The sequence below is a fragment of the Podarcis cretensis genome, assembly GCF_951804945.1.
Source record: "Podarcis cretensis genome assembly, chromosome: 15".
Taxonomy (NCBI): Eukaryota; Metazoa; Chordata; class Lepidosauria; order Squamata; family Lacertidae; genus Podarcis; species Podarcis cretensis.
In genome coordinates, this window is record NC_137185.1 from 19810914 (window position 1) to 19833301 (window position 22388).

The 22388-nt window shown below is 44.4% G+C and overlaps 1 protein-coding gene across 4 annotated transcripts in view; it reads right to left on the reverse strand.

Moving 5' to 3' along the window:
• LOC307203635 (opioid-binding protein/cell adhesion molecule homolog) overlaps positions 1-22388 on the reverse strand; it is a 763808-nt gene that overhangs the window by 147256 nt on the left and 594164 nt on the right. For all 4 annotated transcript variants that reach the window (XM_079954586.1, XM_079954584.1, XM_079954585.1 and 1 more), the window contains one exon: positions 13813-14045. In XM_079954586.1, coding sequence (XP_079810712.1) covers positions 13813-14045 — 233 coding nt within the window. The remainder of the gene's footprint in view (positions 1-13812; positions 14046-22388) is intronic.

The window sequence follows — 22388 nt, forward strand, 5'->3', positions numbered from 1 at the left end:
CATAATTACAAATGATATGTGTGAACACACACACACACTGAACTATCACAGACTCAGATTCATCAATGCATGTGAAATATATGCTCAAAAGTTAATGTGCTCAGACATTAACTTAACCATTAACTAAGCATCTTACCTCACTAGAAACCAAGGCTTAAATATATACCATGTCTAAAGCACCTTGTTTAATCAGGAACTAGCCACTGTATTGCATTCTTAAGAGCATCCCCCATGTTACAAGCTTGAAGGCTTAGAATAGTCTTAAAATTAATTGCATATCAGAATCACTGAACTACCCTCAAATTAGGGATGACTGGATTGGTCTATTTCTGCATCAGTTTTGCATGTGTTCATTCAGAAGTTCACACCATTACTCTGATAGTATCAGTATAATTATTATTAAAGCATGAACATATTCAAATTAAAAATATACTTACACTTCTATTTTTGAATGGATTTTCTCACAAAGCACAAATATCTAAATGCACTTTCTCTCAGGAACACACGTTTCTCAGTGACTCAGTTCACACCTTACACCAAGCCAAACTATGGCTTAGCATGGAAGTGTGATACAGCAGGCTCCTAGAGAGTAGATGGTGGCTGTTCTGATCTTCTTCTGGTTCTCCTGCTGCTGTGCATGTACAACTGGAGGGCCACAGATTCCCCATCTTTCATTGAAGGGTATAGCTACAATCTAATACTGCAATATAATAACCCCCCCAAAAAAATTCTAGGGATTGTGGTTTGCTGAGATGCTCTCAGATTTCTGTGCTAGATTCCTTGCCCCCTTCACTGAACTACAATTCCCAGCACCCAGGGACAGAGTGACCGTTAAATCAATTTGATAAGAAATCTCTGACTTTGGACACCCATCAAATCAGTGGATATAGATATGAGTTAAATGAACTGATTATGAACTGTGATGAAGACCAAATCCGCACCATACATTTATAGCACAGATACCACCACAGGCAGGACGTGGGTGGCACTGTAGTTTGAATCCCTGCGATGGGGTGAGCTCCCGTTGTTTGGTCCCAGCTCCTGCCCACCTAGCAGTTTGAAAGCACATCAAAGTACAAGTAGGAAGGTAAACGCCATTTCCATGTGTGGCTCTGGTTCACCAGAAGCAGCTTAGTCATGCTGGCCACATGACCCAGAAGCTGTCTGTGGACAAACACTGGCTCCCTCGGCCTATAGAGTGAGATGAGCGCGCAACCTCAGAGTCGTCCGCGACTGGACCTAATGGTCAGGGGTACCTTTACCTTTACCACCACAGGCATGGTTTCCCTAAAATGATTCTGGAAGCTGTAGTATGGTAAGTGTGCTGACAGTGAATAGGAGACCCTTATATTCCGCTCCCAGAGCTACAATCACCAATCCTCTGGGAATGGTAATAAGGGTCTCCTAACAACTCTTAGCAACCTTAACGAATTGCAGCTCACAGGATTCTCTGGAGAAAGCCATGACTGCTTTAAAGATATGGTGTGAATCTATACAGAACTGTATCCATCCTTCTTAGATATTTGGCAAGGTCTTTGGTTTGACAGTGTCTGGGTGGTCTCTTGTATCTAAAGCTCAGAGTCAAAGTGTTTGTTTTTCTTTAGTGATGTCACCGTAGAGCATCTGAGGGCAAGGATGGTTTCTGAAGAGCTAACTCGCCTCCTTGACCCAGCTTTCCTTCAGGTCACCGTGACATGCCATCCCAGAGACCCCCCTCTTGTGCCAGATTTTCTCGTTAAGTGAATGAATGCAATAAAAATGAAAATAATGGTGTTGCACCTACTGTGTAACCACCTGTCACTAAATTTATGAACAATTAAGGAAGTGAAAGTGCTTCCCAGGGAGTGATTTGCATGTGCTATAAAATACTCATTTTGTTTGAAAATATAATGGGAAAACAACTCTCTCATTCCAAACCCCCTTCTTCTTCTTTTATTTAATTTAGCCTTCATAGTAATTAATCAGGTATGTTGGGGTTCTCTCTCCTTTCTCTTCCGCTGAATTTATGATGCCCTCCATGCACAGCAGACAAACAATATCCCATGGAGGCTGGTTGCTTTCCAAGAGGAGTGTGACTGACGGCATCCCAAAGAAAAATGCGACACAATGGCTGCCAGTGCTTCTCAGGTACAACCAGGCCCTTCTGTTGCAGACCACGAGCCTCTGGCACTTGAGTTGAAGGATGAGCTTCATTACCGGTACAAGGACTCCTTTGTATCCTTGTGCGGCAGTCGGGAAAGCGGGGGAGGCAATAGCTCAGTGTTGCAGCGCATGCTTTGCATGTTGACGAGCCCAGACTCAGTCCCCAACGTCACCCCACCAAGGAGGTGCAAAACCCAAAAGCGGCTTCCAAACAGAATATATCAGGGATACAGGATTGTAAGAAACAGCCTGGATCATATGGCAGAGGAAGCTCACATCCACACCTTACATTTAAAGCTCTCATGCCACTTTAAGAGTCATGGCTTTCACCTGGAGGACCCCGGAAACTGGAGCTTGCTATGGGTCTCCTAACAGCTCTCAGCACCCTTCGCGAACTAAAGGTGCAAGGATTCTTTAGGTCAAAATTGGAGGGCAATGGCTGAACAACCTGGCCTAGATGGACCTTGGTAAGACTGAACCTCAAACGTATATTGCTGACATTGCACAAGCACAGGATCTGAAGTTTGAAAATGCTCTGTTTCCCATTGAAATCCCAAGTTACAAATTTGGCATGGCGTGTCTCCTACCATCCTACCTGAGCTTCTGCTTTGGTGTAAGGTTGGCAACCAAACATGGTTGGACGTTGGACCCAATGCAGATATCAAGATAGAAGAAGATCTATTAAAAATAATAATTCTCACAATCTCAACTGGTCCATTATTTTTACACCACATAACTGATTTTATGCCCTTCCAATTAGAGGCTGTTTAAATAATTAACTTTACTAATCCTAGAGGCATTTGGGTGGTTGCTACTGAAAACAAAATGCTGAACTAGATGGAGCAGAGTATTATCCAGTAAAGCAATTCTTACATTCTGTAGAGACATTTCTCCATTATTACTTGTCTTACTTTTCCAGCTTGGTCTAGGCACTAACTCAGAGCTGGGATTCAGAATCAATCTTGTTGCCAGCTCCTCTCGCCTTCATAGGAGGTAATTTTCTGTAGAACTTTTCCTTTGAAAGGTCCCTATGCTGCTTCCCCGGGCTTCATTTTAATGGTGCCAACTTTAATTGATTTTCCCCCCTGTTTATTTTTAATTCTCCCCGCCCCTCCACTTTGCGTGCTGCACAGCAGTCAGAGTGCAGTTTAATAAAACATTCCGATGCTCCCCAAACCCATTTCCCTCCTGCTACCACTTGCACAAACATCTAAGGAGCAGAAAACTTTAGAACATTAAAAAAAAAAAAGCAATTGGCATTGTGTGTTTGGTACTTTATTTAGAGCCATGGAGAGGGTTTTTGTTTTTTGCCCGTGTAAGCATTTTTTCCCCTTTTAAAAGCTTTTTGATTTCTCCTGCCCCCTTACTCTTGTCTTCCTTTACTAATCCAGATGGCAACCAGTCTTAGACTAAGCTAGGTATTCTCAAAGGGTGGTTTACTGGAGCAAGAATCACCAATGAATATAGTAAAATGCAAAGCTTAGCCAGAAGGTCATTCTCAGGTGAAACATCTGCAAGGGATTTCAAGGCAAGGTAACCTTCATTTAGTGAGCAAGATTTATCAGGGATAGGGGGACATGCTCACGCCTCAGATTTCACTGCTTTTAAACAGATATGGTTCTGGTTTTTATAACTGAAGTACCCTCCAAAAAGTAAGCAGGGACAGCATCACCTGTCATTGACTCTTAAGAAGTTTTACTTCTTAAACCAGGGATGGGGAACTTGTTGCCCTCCAATTCTCATCAGTCCTAGTCAGCGGTCAACTGTCAGGAATAGGGATGGAAGAGGAATTCAATTCAGTTCACTTTTCAAAGCAAACTTAACTAATTCACAATTCCCAAAACAATATGCAAACCGAAACAGAGACACCTCTCAAAATTTGCACTGCTCTGAGTTTTGCAATGAAGTTCTCCAGCCACTGGGAGATGGGGAATAAAGAGGAAAGGCCCCATAAGTGGGGTAAACTACAGCCACTTTGTTTAAAGTATAACCTAAGCAATTACGAATTTCAACAGCTGCATAAGGGGGAACCAACTCTGTGCAGGAATATACAAAACTATCAGGCTCCTATACCTGCCAATTGGGTAATCTATACTACAGGGAGGAAGAGTTGGCATTAAACCCAACCCTGGCCATAGAGGAGGAAGGTCTTCCTGGTTCATGCCCTCTTGTGGCTGCACAACTCCAAGTGAGGGGCACAGGCTAACCATAAAAATGATCCACACCCTGCCCCATAGATCACACAGCCCAGTGTGCACATGTCTGGAATCACTAGTCACCTGAAAGGGCCTCACCATCTGAGTCCACCTCTTCACACACACACCTGCCACATTACAAAACCAAGGAAACCAATCTACTTATTTAGCTGACACCCATTCACGAAAAGATTCCCCAACACATGCCAACTGCAAAAAGAAACAAACTGTACTCGGTCCCAAATCTGGCAACCAGTTTAGACTCACATTGCCTACCGGGAGAGAGGGAGAGCTGGATGTCACACTCTGAAGGGGGACAAGGAAGCAGGCAGAAAGACCTTGAAGACCCTTTGCCCACCCCTACCCTAAGCTGGCAAACCCAGCTCTGGGAAGGCCAATGTTCCATCTAGTCAAGGATCCTGTTCTCAGAGTAGCCTACCCAGTGGCGGAGGAACCCTCTCTGGCACCCAGGGCAGGACGCCAAGAGGCGGGGTAAACTGCCTGATGGCGCATGTGCGGCGGCCCATACGGACACTTGTACAGGCGGCGCGCATAGCGGCAGCCCGTATGGACGCCATGCAAGCAGTGCCCGTACTAACTGCGCGTACGCCCTCAGCCACTCTACAGCTGGCAGTGGGCCATCTTGTCACCCCCCCCCAGTGGTGCCTGGGGTGGCCAGCCCCCTCTGCCCCCCCTTTGTACACCCCTGAGCCTACCAGATGCCTGTGGGAAACCAGTGAGCAGGACTTGAGTGCTCTCCCGTCCTACGGCTTCCAGGGACTGGTATTCAGAAGCATTGCTGCCTCTGAATTCCATTCGTGGCTCTGCCACACGCCTTGCTAAATCAACACCCTGTGATAGGCAAAAGGGCCACTTCATTCTAATTGGACTGATTGTGAGATTACAGCTGCTTTGGAATCATTAGAGCTGCTGAAGGCACTCAGTGCCACGTCCGCACCTTTTCCAGCTCTGCAGAAGCTGTTCCAGTTTAATTTCTGCAGGGACTGGATGCTGAGATACGTGAGAAATGAAGAGAAGTAGGGAGGTGGGAAGAGAGGCAAAATCCTAGGTCAACTAATCCTTTATAAAGAAAACTCCCCCCCCCCCCCAATAAGAAGAGGATTAGGTGACTTATATTCTACTTTTATTAAATTAAATTATTGGGTTTTTTCCCCCATCCCTCTTTCTCATCTTCTCTCTTGTGCACATATCCACACACATACAGAAAAGGAGACCTGAAGCCATCAATCGTATCATGACAAAATAGCCGCTGGATTAAAAAAAGCAAAAAAAGAACAGCCTCCACCCTGGCACTCTGCCATCCTAGCTCTTATAAGCCGTTGTTAACTGCTGTAATGAACCAATCCAGGAGACATATTAATAATGACATGAAGAGACACATTTATTGTTGATTGTTGAGTCCCTGGCAGATTTATCACAGGGTTTCTACCGGGGAAGGCTGGGCCCTGCAGTGGTGCAATTAAAAACAAATTGGATACAGGGACAAAGAATCAATAATCTAACCGGGCAACTTTTAAGTTTTGCAAAATACAAATATAAATTAATTGACATGAACACGGCTGCTAACAGGTCATTAATGCCTCGCTTGCCAGCCAGTCGGAGTGCAAAATGTGTCCCATTAGCTTCATTAGCCTAAGCTACCACTAAGCGTGGCTTTAAGTCATGTTTGTTGGTTTTTCCACCAAAAGCAGTACCTCCTGGAGTTATGCACATTGGACAGCATTTTCCAGCCTGGATATTTAACAGTGAAGGAGGTGGGGAGCAGAGGAACCACTCATTTTGACCAACATGATCTTCAGCATGTATTTATTTAAATGATCATAATCCCCAGCACAAGATGTACCTAACGCCGTAATTTGCAACTAACGCTGAAGTGCGCCTGCCATTTCTTATCCATCTGGTTTTATTTATTTAAGTGCTTACTCGTTTTTCTATACGAAGCAGCCAACAAACTCCATCTATCCAGTGTAATACATGAAACTCATTAAAATATTAAAACCATTATCTTTCAGTAAAAGCCATCCAAAACAAATAACATCAAAAAGTAACAGGACCAAGAAGTGCAGCATCAGCAGATCAAAATGAATATACGGCAGTCAGTCCGTTTAGGGAAGGGTCATAGCTCAGTGGTAGAGCTCTTGCCTTGCATGCAGAAGGTCCCAGGTTCAATCCCCAGCCTCTCCAGGTAGGGCTGAAAGAGAATCATGTGGGAAACTCACTGACAGTCAAAGTAGACAATGCTGAAGTAGGTGGACCAAGATTATGGCAGAATAAGGCAGCTTCTTGTACTTTATTGGGAAGGTAACGATTCTTGCCATAAAGGACCTGGAACAATACCTCCATGAGAAAAGTTATTTAGTTCAGAAAAAATAAAGAGGGAACATTTCCCTCTTCCTCTCAGAATAGTAAAACCCAAAGGGCTCATCCAATAAAGCTGAACATGGAGGTGAGAGAGAGAGAGAGCATAAATAGCAAGTCTTGGCATGGTCAGAGTTTAACTACTTTCCTGTTCCAGATCTGACATGGAACTGTGGAGGGCCTTGGGGTCTCAAATTTCAGTGGTGCCTGTGTGACACCAAAATTTGGGGGCCCCCAACCTTCCATTCTACATAATACAGTGGTACCTCGGGTTAAGACTTTAATTTCTTCTGGAGGTCCGTTCTTAAGATGAAACTGTTATTAATCTGAGGTACCACTTTAGCTAATGGGGCCTCCTGCTGCTACTGCCACGCGATTCCTGTTCTCATCCTGCAGCAAAGTTCTTAACCTGAGGTACTATTTCTGGGTTAGTGGAGTCTGAAACCTGAAGCATCTGTAACCCGAGGTACCACTGTAGTTGAGGAAACCTTTGTGGCACCCTCAAAGCTCTATGCTGAACCGGTCATGCTCCCCTAAATCTGTCTCTGCATGGAAGTAGTTCTATCCAGGTTGAAACAGGAGAACAAGTCCTAAGTGATGCTACAAAGACCAGCATGATCCCATCTGAATATCTTTGGGCGGGGAAGAAGCCTTATCACCATCATGCCCCAGAAAATACTAGGTACTGTACAGAAGGAGTTAAAACCCAGCCTCCAAGTTGCTGAATGCTCCCGAGGAATCTTATCGCCTCCAGGTTTTTTCCAGGTATGTTCTAATTGGGCAGAGCACTTAATAGAAATGCTAACTCAAAGGATTGGAAACGGACCCTTTTAAAGAGAAAAGATAATCACATCAAGAGTTTCCAAGCAGATAGTTCACATGCAAGCGAAAACTCTCAAGAGAACCACTACTGTTGTCAGGAGATGGATTTCAAGCCTGGGTGGAAGAAATGCACATCAGCAAGGAAGAGGGCTGCCCCTGTGTTATTGTTCCTGCACTTCATGAAGCTTGAGGGTTGTAGTCAGGAGGATACTGGTCCCTTGAGGCAAAAAAGACTACAAGATCAGCATCCACTGTAATAAATAGATAAAGTCAAAGTGATTTATTGGCGGGAGTGCACCACAAACCCCAACTGTTATGTGATCTTCCACCACAGCTATGCAATTCACAGAGAGCTGGATCAAAAGGGCACAAAAACAGCCTGTGCTGGATCAGTCCAAAGCCCCTTCAATTCCAGCTACCTCTTCCCACAGTGGCCAACAGATGCCTAGCAGGAAATGGGTGCAGCTTCACTCCCCTCACTCATGTTTCCAAAAAACTGGTAGTCAGACAATGCTGAGCTAGATGGACCAAAGGTCTGACAGAATAAGGCTGCTTGCTGTGTCTTAATTTTGAGAACGGTCACAGTTTAGCATGCATATGATAAGTGCCTGAAACCCCTTTGAACTATTGCCAATCAGCTTTGGCATCACTGAACTATGCGGACACTGAACTATATGGACCAATGGTCTTGCTGAGCATAGGTGCCAACACGCTGGGGCCCTGGGTGCCCAAGCACCCACAAAATTCCCCATGAAGGGGCCAGGCACCCACAAATTTTGGTGCTAGGGCCATGCACACTGCATGGCACCCACAGTCCCAGACACCCATGGTCACGGGACCAAGCTGGCACTCCTGGCCCTGGGAAAAGACAGATTGTTAGGGCTCGTCCACACTTCAGCTTGTTCTGTGCCTAGATAGCATGGATCTGAGAGGTTTTCTGCTTGTCACATGTTTTCTATGCATGGGTTCAAATGGTTTTGCCTTTGCCCCACTGCTTTCCCCCAGAAAACCCTCTATTTACTGATAAATTGGAACATATGTCAATCTGCAGAAAACCTGACTAGCATTTGCTCCAATTCAGCGCTAAACTGTTTCCCTGGGGGAAAGCAGCCCTTATCCTTATCTAAGCTGTAGCTCAGTGGCTGGGCACATGTCTCATGTGCAGAAGGTCCACGGTTCAATCCTTGGCATCTCCAGACAGGGCTAGGAAATATCCCCCCCAAATGAGAAAGAGCCACTGCCAGTCAGTGCAGACAATACTGAGCCATAGGGAACAATAGACTGACTCAGCATTAGGCAGATGCCTGTGTTCCAATGGTGGCTAAACTAAACTCCTCTGTATCATTCTTTTTTCTCAGTCTATGTGCAGTGTACCATTTTATTTTATTTTTATATTGTATAAAAGGCAGACTCCACTGATCACTGCACTCACAGTAACACTTTCTGGCTTTTGTAAGATGTCTGAGCATCTGATGTCTCTGTAAATTTCTCAGACTAGCTTCACGAGTCCAAAGCTGCGGGGGATTGTTAAGAGTCGCAATGGTGAGGATTTCATCTCACGATACTTAAACCAACCCCATTCTCCATGGCTAGTGAGAAGGACAAGGTAGTGGTGTTGCCTGGCCTTGCTAAGGTGGTCAAATAACTGGGAGCTCTTGCCTAACCTGTTTGGACTGTGGATCAACCAGAGTGGTGTCTTTGAATGAGCATATATACAATAAACACAAAGCATATATACAAGAGGCAGTTTTCAAGCCTTCACAAAATCCTAAACATGCATTGGTAGTTGCCCATAGTCTCCTGCTAGCTCTATGCTCAATTAACTAGATAAATGACCGTTATGGGTGGGAATATTTTTCTCCGATAACTATGGTAGATTACTGACCAAAAAAAAAAAAAAAATCCAGACAGACAATATATTTTTCTGCTTTCCCCTGAAATGAATGCAGATAAAGAGAAAACAAATTATTTTAATGTTTCTTTTTGTCTATCTCTGTGTGGTGGAATTCCCCCCCCCCCTCTTCCTCTCTTTAAAAGGGGGAGAAAAAAAAGTTGAAGCACAGAATTTCTCCCCCCTTCAGATTTACTCATTGCAAAATCAATATCCATCAGCTGTTTGAAATTAAAGAAGAGGGTTAGGCCCCAGTTTTATACATGCGTTATTGTATTGCGAGAGCTTTCTACTCAGCCAGATAAATCTTCTTTAAGAGGATTAGGAAACTTTCATTATCTTTATCTAACCTGAACTAACACTAACTCTGAAAAATTAATCTATAGACCGGACAAAAGCCGATAGCTGTTGCTAAGAAGCCGGGGCCTCTGGAGTTACTTTCTAAATGAAGTGGGTGGAGGGACTTTAACGCCTAACTGTGCTTAGCAGTTGGAGACTGTGGGGGCTGGGAGTTGAGGGGGGGGTGGGCAGGGGAAGGAGAAAGAGAAACAAGACCTCCTCATGAGCTGAGCAGGTCACATTATTCCTTGTGAATAATTTATCCATCGGCTTTGGGCATATTTTTTCTCTATGAATCATTTATTTGTGAGGGAGAAAAAAAGTTCACCCTCCGTTCCCCGGGTGCCAATTATTTATGCAACTCTAAGCATGGGGGAAGCACAGGTCTATCTACCCAATAGCAGGCTCCCAAAAGCAGCACTAACTCCCCCCCCCACACCACCAGGAAACCATTTGGATACAAATAACTAAAGATATCCAAGCACAGCTTCACCCTTGTAAGGAGAAAACACGAGGTAAGGATTTCTCCAGTTCCATTTAGGGGCCTCTTAACAGAGAGATGCAATATGGGTAAAAACAGGTGCATGGGGAGGGGTGCTAAAGTGGCAGGCTCCGCCTCCAACCTATGCCCAGTGATTGAACTGCATGTGGACAGTGGGCATACATACTGCTAGGTTGCCAGACTGCTAGGGTTGACCTGAAATCTTTGCCTCCTTGTCCCCCACTTTCCTTCTCACCAGCATCCTTGAATCTCCCAGAGGGCAAGAACGCAGGTTAGAAAGAAATACCCCCCTTACTTCCGCTGGGAACTCCGAACACTGCCTTTAGCTTAGGTTACTAACTTAATTTCCAGCTACCGACCTCTTTGCTCACTTGTTATTGTTTTTATTTGAACGACATGCTTTTCAGCAAATCTGCTGTCGTGCTTAATGACACCACTGGGGCCACCCCTAGGCCTCAGGTTCCGGCCCTGGAATATCAGGGTCTGGGATGCTTTTGACTTGACAACCCTATGCACACGTGTGTGCATGGAGGTATGTTTGCAGACTTGGAAACCCTGCAAAGGAAAGGCAATAACACGGAGAGCTCCTGGTGCACACACAATTGTACACATATGTGAGGTCTCTCTTCAGATGTTTAAATAAATGCATGGAGGTCAGAGTGGAACCTGAAACCACAATGTCATTCTTTCCCTCCTCCAAAGTGTGTTTTTTTTATCTCTCTTGAACCCTTCCTGAAATTCAGAATAAAAGGCACTGTGAGAATGAGAGAAAAATATGCATACTTACTAAGTTCACATAATTTATGCAGGCAGCAGAATTCAATCTATGCAAGTTGCAGAATTTTCCTCAGCACGGAATTTAGACTGCCTGAACCCAGTTGTTGTTGTTTTTAAAAGGTGTGGAGTGTGAGCAGCTTCTTCTGTTTTGGGGGTTTAACTCAGAACTGTTGAACATATTCCATATCATTGCCGTCATCATCCCATAGGCACAGCAGCAAAAGCCATTCTGAGCCTTCCTTGTGGGATCAAACATTCTCTTTCAGTCGAACTTCCTCAAAAAACGGGGACATGCTCTGGGCTTCCTCCTCCTGTTGATGTGCCACTTGATGTAGAAGCTCCGAGATGCTTCTGTTGGGAAAGGCCTGGGTACTCCCTCTTTCTCTCCTCAACAGCTCGCGTTACACAAAGGCAGCTCACTCGCAGCAATTCCCCCTTGAAGTTCTCTGCCAAAAGCCCTTTATGGCCTGCAATGACTTTGACATACTTACACAATCTGTCTTCTCTCCTCCAGAAAGTGATAGCCTTGTTCTGTTTGAGTCTTCCTCTACAGTACCTGACAGTTCTTTTATTTTGGCACTGTATTTCCCCCAAAGAAGATAATTCCGCTGTCAAGGCCACTAAGGTTGCTCTGCGGCATCCCTCTCCATATTTAGAGATCTCTCTGTTCCTTTGGAACTTGAGCTCTTATACCAGGCAGGAAAGGAAGACTGTTTTTGTTTTATTTTATTTTTTTTATAAAAAAACACATTTCCAGCACCCAAAGTATTTACAAAATATGCACCAGCTAACCCCTACAGTCTCATTGCAACATGATTTTAAGAGATGTTTTCAGTATGATGGGAGGGGAGGAGAGAGAGAAATATGTATCTTAAACTAATTTGCTTAAGCACATGTGCTTGAGGTTTGCCTGTCACAGTACTGGCTCAGAAAAAGACTCTAGGGAAGAAGGAAAAGGTGTCCTGGCAGATTTTTATTTTTTTTAAAGGATCTATCTACATCTTAGTCAGGAGAAAGGGAGAAAAGGTGTCTCTGTATTCACAACACAATAAAATATAGACAGACACTAGAAAAGACAGCTTGTGAAATGCAAGCATAGCTATATTCTTAGTTCCCACTGGAGATATTGTCCCTTAGATTTCAAGGGTTATTAAAGAAGTGGGGGGTGCTACAGCATATCTCCTTATGTTGCTGGAGTGCTTCCTGCAGCAAGAAAATCTTACTTTGCAATCCTAACCATGTCTACTCAGGAGTAAGCCCCAACTGAGTTCAATAGTGCCTATTCCAAGGCAAGTGAGGCTAGGACCTCCGCCTTTTCAATAACATGTTTATTTTTACCCAGCTTCCCACAATTACTCGCCTAAAGTGGCAAGCAAGAATAAAAGAACAAAATATTATATTAGTGCTACCCAAAGCACACAGTAGACTTCATCTGTGTTTCAGAAACGTGTTGGCATATTCCCTCTTCTCCCACCCCCACACAACTGTTATGCTACAACTTTTTTTTTTAAAAAAAAAATATTATATTATTCTGGAATACAGCAATGTGACTCGTATATTGACATGCCCAGTGACATCTGATGCCCATGGGGACTGCTAAGGTGTAAGGCAGGGAGGTCAACAGTAGGTGGCACCAGAGGCAATGACAGGCAGAGTGAAGTCAATGGCAGAGTGAAGTCATTTTACATCCATCCCTATCTTTCTCCCTGCTGAATTCTACAGGGACACCCCTGAAACTAAGGTAACGAAAGCAGAGGCAGGTGAGCTTGGAAGAATCCAGACCAAAGTTGATGGGACAGTGCCCTGTTTGCCCTCATGGACCAGCCTCCACTGGGCAAGCCAATGCAAATATTTAGAGCTGGGCCACCAATGACACATCTGGGTTCTTTCAATGAAACTGTACAGACAGGAACATGCTAATAGTCTTCAACAGTAGTAGGAGGTTTGGAGAGTTGGGGCTGCTGCTCACTTGACCTCTGGTTAGTTGCACCACTGCTGCTTACCAGGAGGTAGAGGGGCAAGGCAGGGGCAATGTGGATGTGGTGTAAATGCACAGATAGAGCTGATCCAACATGCTTGCTGGGGTGTTCGCACCACATCAGCTATGGCTATCAGGCTCCTTTGTTCACTCCTGGAATTCAATTCTTATTCATGGAAATTAATAGATCTAACCTAAGCTGAATTCAAATGGCAATTGATTCCAATCCTGACAAATATTGTTCACATTATATTTGGGCTTTCACATGATGCAACAGCCCCTTCTGGAAAAGCAATGGAATATAATGCATGTTTAACACTCATTTCTGTATTGTTTGGAAAACCGTGAAGGTAAAGTGATGATATTTGGGGTGGTATACCAGCATACAGTTCTTTCCTGTCATTTTCATTGGGGAACAGAAGCACACGTGTGCAAAAAGGGTGGGGAACTAGAGACACTGTCCAATGACATTTGTTATTGTGCAAAAACCTACAGTTGCACAACAGGTACTGCAGTGTGAAAGGAACATCAGAAAACAAGGCCCTAGCATTATGATGAGGAAAATTAATGCAATATTCCCCACATCTCAATGCACCCCAAGACAGCAGATATCACTCATTTCCAAATGACAAAGTACAAGATGAGATCCTCAGCTACTGAGCAACAAGACAATCAGAACGAGCTCTGAGTTTCCTAACTCCCCAAGCATTATCAGCATCCATTTGAAGCCTAGGAAACTGCCCACATAAAAATGTCTTTCTTCTTAGGCATCTTTGCCAAATCTTACCTTGCACAATAAGATGGACTCGTGATGTCTTTGGATGATTGTCTGTTTGTACAGAGCAAGTGTAAGGTCCTTCGTCATATATGTCCACGTTATGGATCTTGATACTGTACTGGGTTTTGGTGTTCGTGAGGATAACCACCCGATCATCTATTGACCACTTATCATTTCCAGCATAAAGGATAGTGCTGCGGTTCAACCAAGCTACTCGTGTCACCCTGTCATCCACGGTACACCTGGAAAGGGAGGAAGAGGAAAAAGGAATGAGAAGGGCATTGCTATCACCAAGTTAAGAGCATCACTGAGAGTAGGGATGGGTGGATCTGTCCATTCCTATTTCTCTCATATATTTTTTTTCAGTCTGAGGTTTGGTTCACCCCATTTATGCAGAATTGTGATTTTGCTAAGCAACTTTGCATGAAATTTGTATACACTTCCATGCATATTTCTCCTAACATACAATTTTAAAATGAAAGTTTGCCTTGTATATGCAAGTTTGCATTTTTGTTATCTTTAAAGATATATGCATTTTTCATGCACTCTTTACTATTATATACATTTCTGTTCACATTCTATACATGGAAAACTGCACCACAAAATTCAGAGAAGTGTGAATGCTGAAGGAGATCAGGCTTTCAGTTTGTGTATTTGTTTTGGGAGTGTGGATTTCATGCTAAAATGGGACCTGAATTAATTTCTCCCACATTTTCCAAAGCCCTGAGCAATCAGGTGATGCCCAAGCCTTGTCTGACCTGGAGAGGGATGAGCTGAGCCTGGTGGAGGAGGATGGAGTTCCAACCACCTGGAAGGTCCATGGAAAGAGAAAATGCACTCAGGACTATTCTCATGAATCAGCAGCCAATGGTTACCTTTCCTGCACAGTTTACAATCTAGATCATGTTAAGGTTCTAAGTTGCATGGGAAGTCTATGCTAGCGGAGCAGGCTGTCCACCATATAAGTTACTGATCCAATATATATGAAATTATACATGGCATGGAGAAAGTGGATAGAAAATAGTTTTTCTCCCTCTCTCACAACACTAGAACTTGTGGACAACCAATGAAGTTGAGTGTTGGAAGATTCAGGACAGAGAAATAAAAATAATTCTTCACACAGCATATAGTTCAACTATGTAACTCATTCCAATAGGAGGCAGTGATGGCCATGAACTTGGCTGGCTTTAAAAGAGGCCTGGGAAAATTCATGGAGAAGGCTATTGATCGCTAGTAGCCACAATGCTATGTTAGGGTTGCCATATTTTGAAGAGCAAAAAAAGGATATCCTGAGCCACTGCCAGCCTGAGTCAGGGAAAGAGGGCATGGGTGTGCAGGGCGCCCACAGCGCCCACATGCCTCTTTCCCCAGCTCGGGCTGGCAGCAGCTGCGGCATGCAAAGCAGCCTGAGCTGATACCCCCAAACCTGGACATTTCCTTTAAAATGTAAAAATTCACCCAGATGGGCATGTTGGCCCCCCAAAAGAGGGCATGTCCGGGTTTTCCCGGACATAGGGCAACCCCAGACTATGTGCCACTTCAATTGTCAGAGGCTTTATGCCTCTGAATATCATCTGCTGGGAAACAAAGGTGGGCAGAGCGCTGTTTTGCTCACGTCCAGCTTACAGGCTTTGCACAGGCATATGGCCAGCCACTGTGAGAACAGGGTGGCAAACTAAATGGGGTCATTATCTGATCCCTTATGTTCCAAATGTGTAGAGTGTGGTGGAGCTGAGTGATGGAAAATACAGAAGAGGGGCAGGTCAATGAGCATGTCTGCCATTCTCCACCTCATGTGATTCTAATCATGGGAGGGAGTGAACACTTGAACCAAGCCGCTGTGTCAAAGTATTGCACCACCAAACCATGCAGCAGCACCAGTAAAAACACACTCCCAGGCTTTCATAACAGCAATGGCTAGACAGAAGGTGGATGTGTCTGACCATTAATCAGGTATTATCAGCTGCATATTGTGCAGCCCTTCATGTAGCTTCTTGGTCATCCATTGTAACCACCATTCACTCACACTCTAAGCCCAGGATTACTTCCGCCAAGGAGAAACGGTGGTTTAAACACGGTTAAGGGGCTACAGACAATAACATTACTATGTGATCAAAGTCACCTCCTTGTAATTGGAGACCGCATGGCTAGCCACTGTCTGAATCCATGCAGGGAAGAAGAAGTACGGGAGAGCAGGTGTTCGCTGCTCCACAAAAGACTTTGGACAACCATAGAGGACCATTTTGACTATTCATTGCCGTCATGCTCTCCACTTTGCTGCTCCCCCACCACTTAATATTGCAGAGCTTTAAGAAGTACATTTTCAGAGTGGTTAGTTACACTTGGCAAAGAACAAAGCCAAAAAAGGAGGGGGGAGGGAGAAAAAGACAAGAAAGGAAAGGAGAGGGTGAGGATTTAGAATGTTCCTCAAGCACACATACCGCTTTAATTCCATTTGATAGAAATGCCGGGTTTATTTACCCGTAAGCTTGGCAGCAGCACCCACAGAAAAAGAATGACAGCAACAGCCACAGCAAATTCCCTGTCCATTAGGTAGAATAAAAGGCACTTCAGTGGCCTGCTAGCATCTGCCAAGGGTTGTGTGCAGTGCAGCCTCCACTACAAAGCTATGCTGAGATAGAGAAGCGGTGTGGAGAAGATGTAAAATAATATACACTATTGCAATATTATATTGCAATGGTATAATTTTCCTGCACATAAAAGTGTACATCCCAATGTGCCAATACTGCATCATAACCCAACCCCCCCCCAAGCTATGGGTAGTTCCCAATATAGTGCCAGGTAACTCACTTCATTGGCCCAAGGATTTATGATAGTGCAATGGAACTCTGCAGCATCCTCCAAGTCTGTTGTGGGGTTCCCACAACCCCCCAGTACAGATTTGGAGAGGGTGTGAGGCGTGCATAGGAGGGTGAGAGCGGGGGGAGTTTGTGCCACAAACAAAAAATACTTGCACTAACAGAATGAGTGCTCTGGATATAGCCTTATGGCTTCCAGGCCCAGTTATTCATGGATGTATTCAATGATGCACTTCTTTTGCCCCACTACTGCCCCCCCAAAAAAAAACCCCTCCACTTTCTTCTGGACAACTCTGTAAACAGTTACAGAGACAAATCTTTTTATTAGTCATTCTTCTGTTAACTGAAAAACTTCAAGCAACAGCTTCTGATGGGCTCGATCCGGTGCTGGATATGATGTAACACTACAGCAGTAATAGGAAACAATTTTAAGCCTAAGGGCCAAAGACCTTCATTGTCAACTTTCTGAACTGTGGGTGGTTCCAAAGCACAGGCTAATTCGGCCCTCCAGATGTTTTGGGACTACAACCCCCATCATCCCTAGCTAACAGGACCAGTGGTCAGGGATGATGGGAATTGTAGTTCCAAAACATCTGGAGGGACAATTTTGCCTATGCCTGCACAAGACGGATGTGGCCTTTACACAATAGGCTATATTCCAGCCTTGCAAAAGTCAGAGGTTTCTGTAAACCCACATCTGCCCCCGCTCCATTCAGGAAAGCTAGAGACATAATCACAGCTGAAGAACGCATTCCAGCTAAGGAAAGTCAAATGAGGAAGATAGGGAGGGTGGCCTAGACAGAGTAGTATAGAGAAGCACCCTCAATGAGTTGTGGCATTTCCATGGCTGTACAACACAACATCAGATAAAGAGCACATTGAGATGGGTAAGTGGTGTAGTGGTGTGAAGGAAATATAAATATATACATAGTATTATATAGCAGTGGAATAAATATCCTACACGTAAAAGCAGATATCTTGGCTAAAACTGTGTTGGTGTTGTTTTAATAGACAGTTATATTTCAGTCTCAGCTGCACATTCAACTTAAACATTTTGCACGCACACACCAAAAGAAAACTTCTTTCAAGGCAACCTCACAAACAGTTCCAGACACAGTGAATAGGTTGCTACCATCCTTCGTATAAGCAAGTCCAAAACAGAGTAATGGCTTGCAACTGACTCAATCTTTTGCTAGCTATGATGTCATACCACAGCAACTAATCAACCCTTTCCTGTATCATCATCATCAATTTATTATCATTAATTTGTGAATTGCCTTCTAAACCTCAAGGCAATTCACATGTAAGATATTTAAAAGCACAAAAGCAGAAAACACAATTAAAACAAGACTAAAAACCTAACAAGTGGACTCCTGAGGTAAAGACCCATTTATCCACCTGGGAAAGCCTGTCAGAACAAAAACATCTAGAATTGTTTCCAGAAAGTACAGATTGTGGGTGCCTGTTGTATCTCTGCAGGGCTGCTAGCTATTCCACAGGACAGGAGCAGCTACACTAAAAGCCCTGTTCTGAATTCCTTCAGGTTGGGTTCCTGAGATCTTTGGCATTCACACAGCAAACTCTGCTGAAGACCACAGCAATCTACTGGGTATATACATCTGTAATAAGTAAGTGGTTCAGTTGACAGGTGTGCTCAGTTCCTCTATGGGCCGGCATCACCATTCCTGTGGCCGCAAGCGGCTCACCAGCTTCTTAGAGGTCTAAGAAGTTATGAGTGACAGAGCTAGCTAAACTCAGGCCTGTCCCTACAATGAGACAAGCATCTGCCTCAGGCGGCAGATGCCAAGGTGCAGGAAGTGGTCAGAGCTGTGGGTGCCCTGTACCCACTACACTAGCCTGCTGCCCTCAAGTGCAGTGGCAGACACTATTCTTTCATCAGTATAGCAGTAAGATTCAACTAGCAGTCCAGTTGGCTTGGGGAAGGGCACCATATTGTCCCTCAAGCAGCAAAATGCCTTGAGCCGGCCCTGGCTAAACCCCACAGCAACTCCCTGCACAGGAAACAGGACAGTCCATCATTGCTTCCCTCTCCCCATTGTAGGCCCAGCTCACTTTCCACTTGGCAATTTCTTCCTCTGTTCCACCGTGCAGAGTTTTCGGTACTGCTCGTTCCACTCTCCGGCAGCCCACTTCCTATCCATCTTCATCGTGACTTGCGACTGCAGCAGCCCTGCTGTTCTGACGCTGGAGCCCTCCCTTTATTCAAATTAACTGTGGGAGAGCTAAGCGCAGCCTAGTTAAGTTGGGCCCTAAGGGGATTGCAGTCTAGTGGACTATTACTCCTGTCTCAGTTCATTATAATGAATAATAAAGAGATACTTACACACGTTTTTGGTAAATTATTCATTGCATGGACTGGAAAAAATCAGGGCAGTAATATGTAAAACAGACAACTTGCATGTCTGTGTTCATATAAATATCTAGCATAAAGCCCTTCAAGGAACTCGGCGGTCTCCTCATTAAAGATGAAGTACAAGGATCACGGTTTGAAGAGACAATCAGGATGCCTTCATGCTGTCTTTGTGCAGTGGGTGGAAAGGAGGAAAAAAAGGAAACTCTGATGTGTAAATTCTGACTTTGTGCAAGGCCAAATGGTTTTCTCTTTCTTCCTTTCTCCCCTCATTCTGAGCCTTTACTTATTTATTTATTTGGTATTTATGTATAGATTCAACTGCTACAAACAGGGCTGTGTGCCCTTTCTCACAGAAGGGAAAAAAAAAAAATCCAATCCAAAATCTGCTGCCCTCCCTGCGGCCAGGGAGGGAATAATAATAAAAGAGTCAGATTATGTGACTTTTCTGCACAGAGGACATTTGTGTCATGCCCCCCCCCCCCCGGCATAATTTATTCCACAGTGGTTATTCTTTATTTATTGACTGCATTTATATCCCACTCTTTTTATGCTTCAAAGTTATATGAAGATTCCGTCTTCCTAGAAGCAGCTTAGGGTGTTTCTCAGTTTGTGACTTATTTTGTTTGCCCAGGCAGACAAATAATGTGACCCGTGAGAGCAGCAAATTAACCAGAGTGTACAACTGTGATGGAATAAAATTAGGACAAATCTTTATTGACAGCAGAAGGCAGGGCAAAGGTTGGCATGGCATTGGATCCCAGGATCAGTTCATCGTTCCACAAGCACCATGTTGATGGAATGGATCTGCTGGGTTTGGATTGCTCCAAACCTGTATGACGGGAGTCTACCAGTGTTGAACCTTGCCATGGTGTAAGCCGAACAAGCAAGGTCTCCCTGAGGGAGCAGGGTGCAGATTCCAACCAGACCTATACTGAACCCACGCTTGGGTTTGCTGTGGTCAATCCTCCGCTCAGGCCCCTTATGCCCCCGCCATAATATGTTGACCCTGCCCAATGCCATTTCTGCCCTCATACAAACAATGCTCTTCTGCCTAACAACAGAAAGTCATAATTTTACTGAGAGAAAGGCAGAAAAAAACCCAACCATGTGCCAATCAGATTGAAAGAGGAAAAAAAATTCATTTCCGGCCCTGTCAACCAGCGACCCAAAATTGCTCAGTGAAGGCTTTAGGAAAGTGAGTGGCCGTGAAGCTCTCAAAGCCAAATTGTTGAGAATGTCAGGGGAATCAGCCTTATACAGTGGAACTTCGGGTTACGTGCCGTCCTTCTTACAAACGATTCGGGTAATGAGCTCCACTAACCTGGAAGTAGGTGTTACGGGTAGCAAACTTTGCCCTGGGATGTGAGCGGAAGTTTCATGGCAGCGGCGGGAAGCCCCATTAGTGAAAGTGTGCCTCAGGTTAAGAACGGTTTTGGGTTAAGAACGAACCTCCAGAATGAATTAAGTTCGTAAACGGAGGTACCACTGTATAGGCTTTTCCCTCTCCTCTTCAGCAAGTGGTCATGGGACAGATTTTTCCCATGAACCCATCACACAGAGAAGATACTGAGCAAAACCTTGCCCAGTATTTTGCTGTAATCCATGTGCCACAGTGCCACTGGGCAAAGGTGTCCCATGCTTACTGGGCAAAGAACAGGGCTTTTACTTATTTATTGCATTTGCATCCAACCTTCCACCCCCCTCCAAACAGATCCCCACAACAACCCTGTGAGGTAGGTAGGGCTGAGAGGCAGTGACAGGCCTTGAGTCACCCAGTGAGTTTCATGGCCGAGTAGGAATTTGAACCCTGGTTTCCCAAGTCTTGGTCTGACACTCTAACCACTATGCCACACTGACTCCATTCTGCAGACACTATGGAGGTTATGATAGTCATAAGAGCAGCAAAGACACCATAGCCAAGCCTCACCTTCTACCACTGAAAATCTTATTCAGTAATTTCTCTGGCTTTTTTTAGATTTCAGCACACATTGCCTATACTTTTTGTAAAGATGGGGGAGAAAAGTGATTGCTGAGGACTTTAAAATGAAGAAAGGAAATCACAAACTGATGTGGAAATACAGAGAAATAAACTTAATACTTTTTGGGGGGGGGGTGAGAAAGCAAGAGAAACTGATATTGAGATGTTCACCAATCCCAAGCAGGGAACCAAATGTCATTATTTTGTATTTGAACCACAGTTTTGTGTGTTTTTTCACGAAGTGCAGGTGGGCGGATAGCAAGCTTAGTTTATTTGCATTCAAATGCATTCCTCCTCTTAAACAAGTTTTTCTGTCCAAAGTGGAGGTATAAAAATAAAAAGCAGGTGTTGAATAACTCTACCAAGTGCCACTATAATTCTTGCTCAGAAACTACTGCCACTTAGCTTGCTTAAGCCTATGGTGTTTCCTCTTCATCCCTCTTTCTAACCTTTCCCCAATTGACCAGGATTATGACAAAGCCCCCACTCAATGAGGGCCTAAAGAGATACCTTCAAAGTCTTTAGATTCAACAGACAAGCTCCAACAAAGCTCGACACTGAATCAAGTCAGGAGGTTTCCCCTAGAAAGGATCCAATTAAAGCAAATGCAAACCTCACATTAACGTTCTCTTGGAGGTTTCCAGTCCATCTCCAAAATAATCATGCTACTGTAAAATACACAAAAAGAGAAGAGAAATCAAACTCCAGAGTTCCCAAGGGAATGGAAATTGCCCCGGTGCTGCTAGGTTTTGTTATTGTTGTTTACACGGCCTTCACCCTAAGGTCCCAGGGTGGGTAACAATGTTAAAATACAAGTTTATAAACTGTTTGAAGCATCTTAAAATCACAAACATCATTTTAAAATATACATTGCAAGGGTCGAAAGCAGGTCCTACTAGTGTCCCTATTTTCCAGGGACAGTCCCAGATTTACAGAAGCCGTCCCAGTTACTGATTTGATCCTGGAATGTCTTGCTTTTCCTCAGGGCGTCCCTATTTTCACTGGAGAAATGTTGGGGGGTATGCAAAAGCTAGGGTAAAGAGACATGTCTTCAGCATTCTCTGGAAGCTGTATGATGAAGGTGCCAGACATTCCCTGTGGGGAGTTCCACGACTTAAGGGCTACCACAGAGAAGGCCCTGTCCTGGGCCCCACATGCACTTGAGCCTCTGACAGTGTAGGAAATGGCAAGAAGGTGTCCTCTGAGGAACTTAGCACTTAACAGGGTCTGGGCGGAAGGAGGCAGTTTCCCATCTATTTCAGGCCAAAGTGAATAAGGTTGTTGGGGTCTAAGTCATTCATTCTGTGCGGAGACTGAATTAACTTCCTTGACTGCAGGAGTAGTCAGTGAGGAGGAGAGGTTAGCACACCTGGCTTTTGGGAGTGAAGGGGAAGCAATGTGTCAGGGAGGTCAG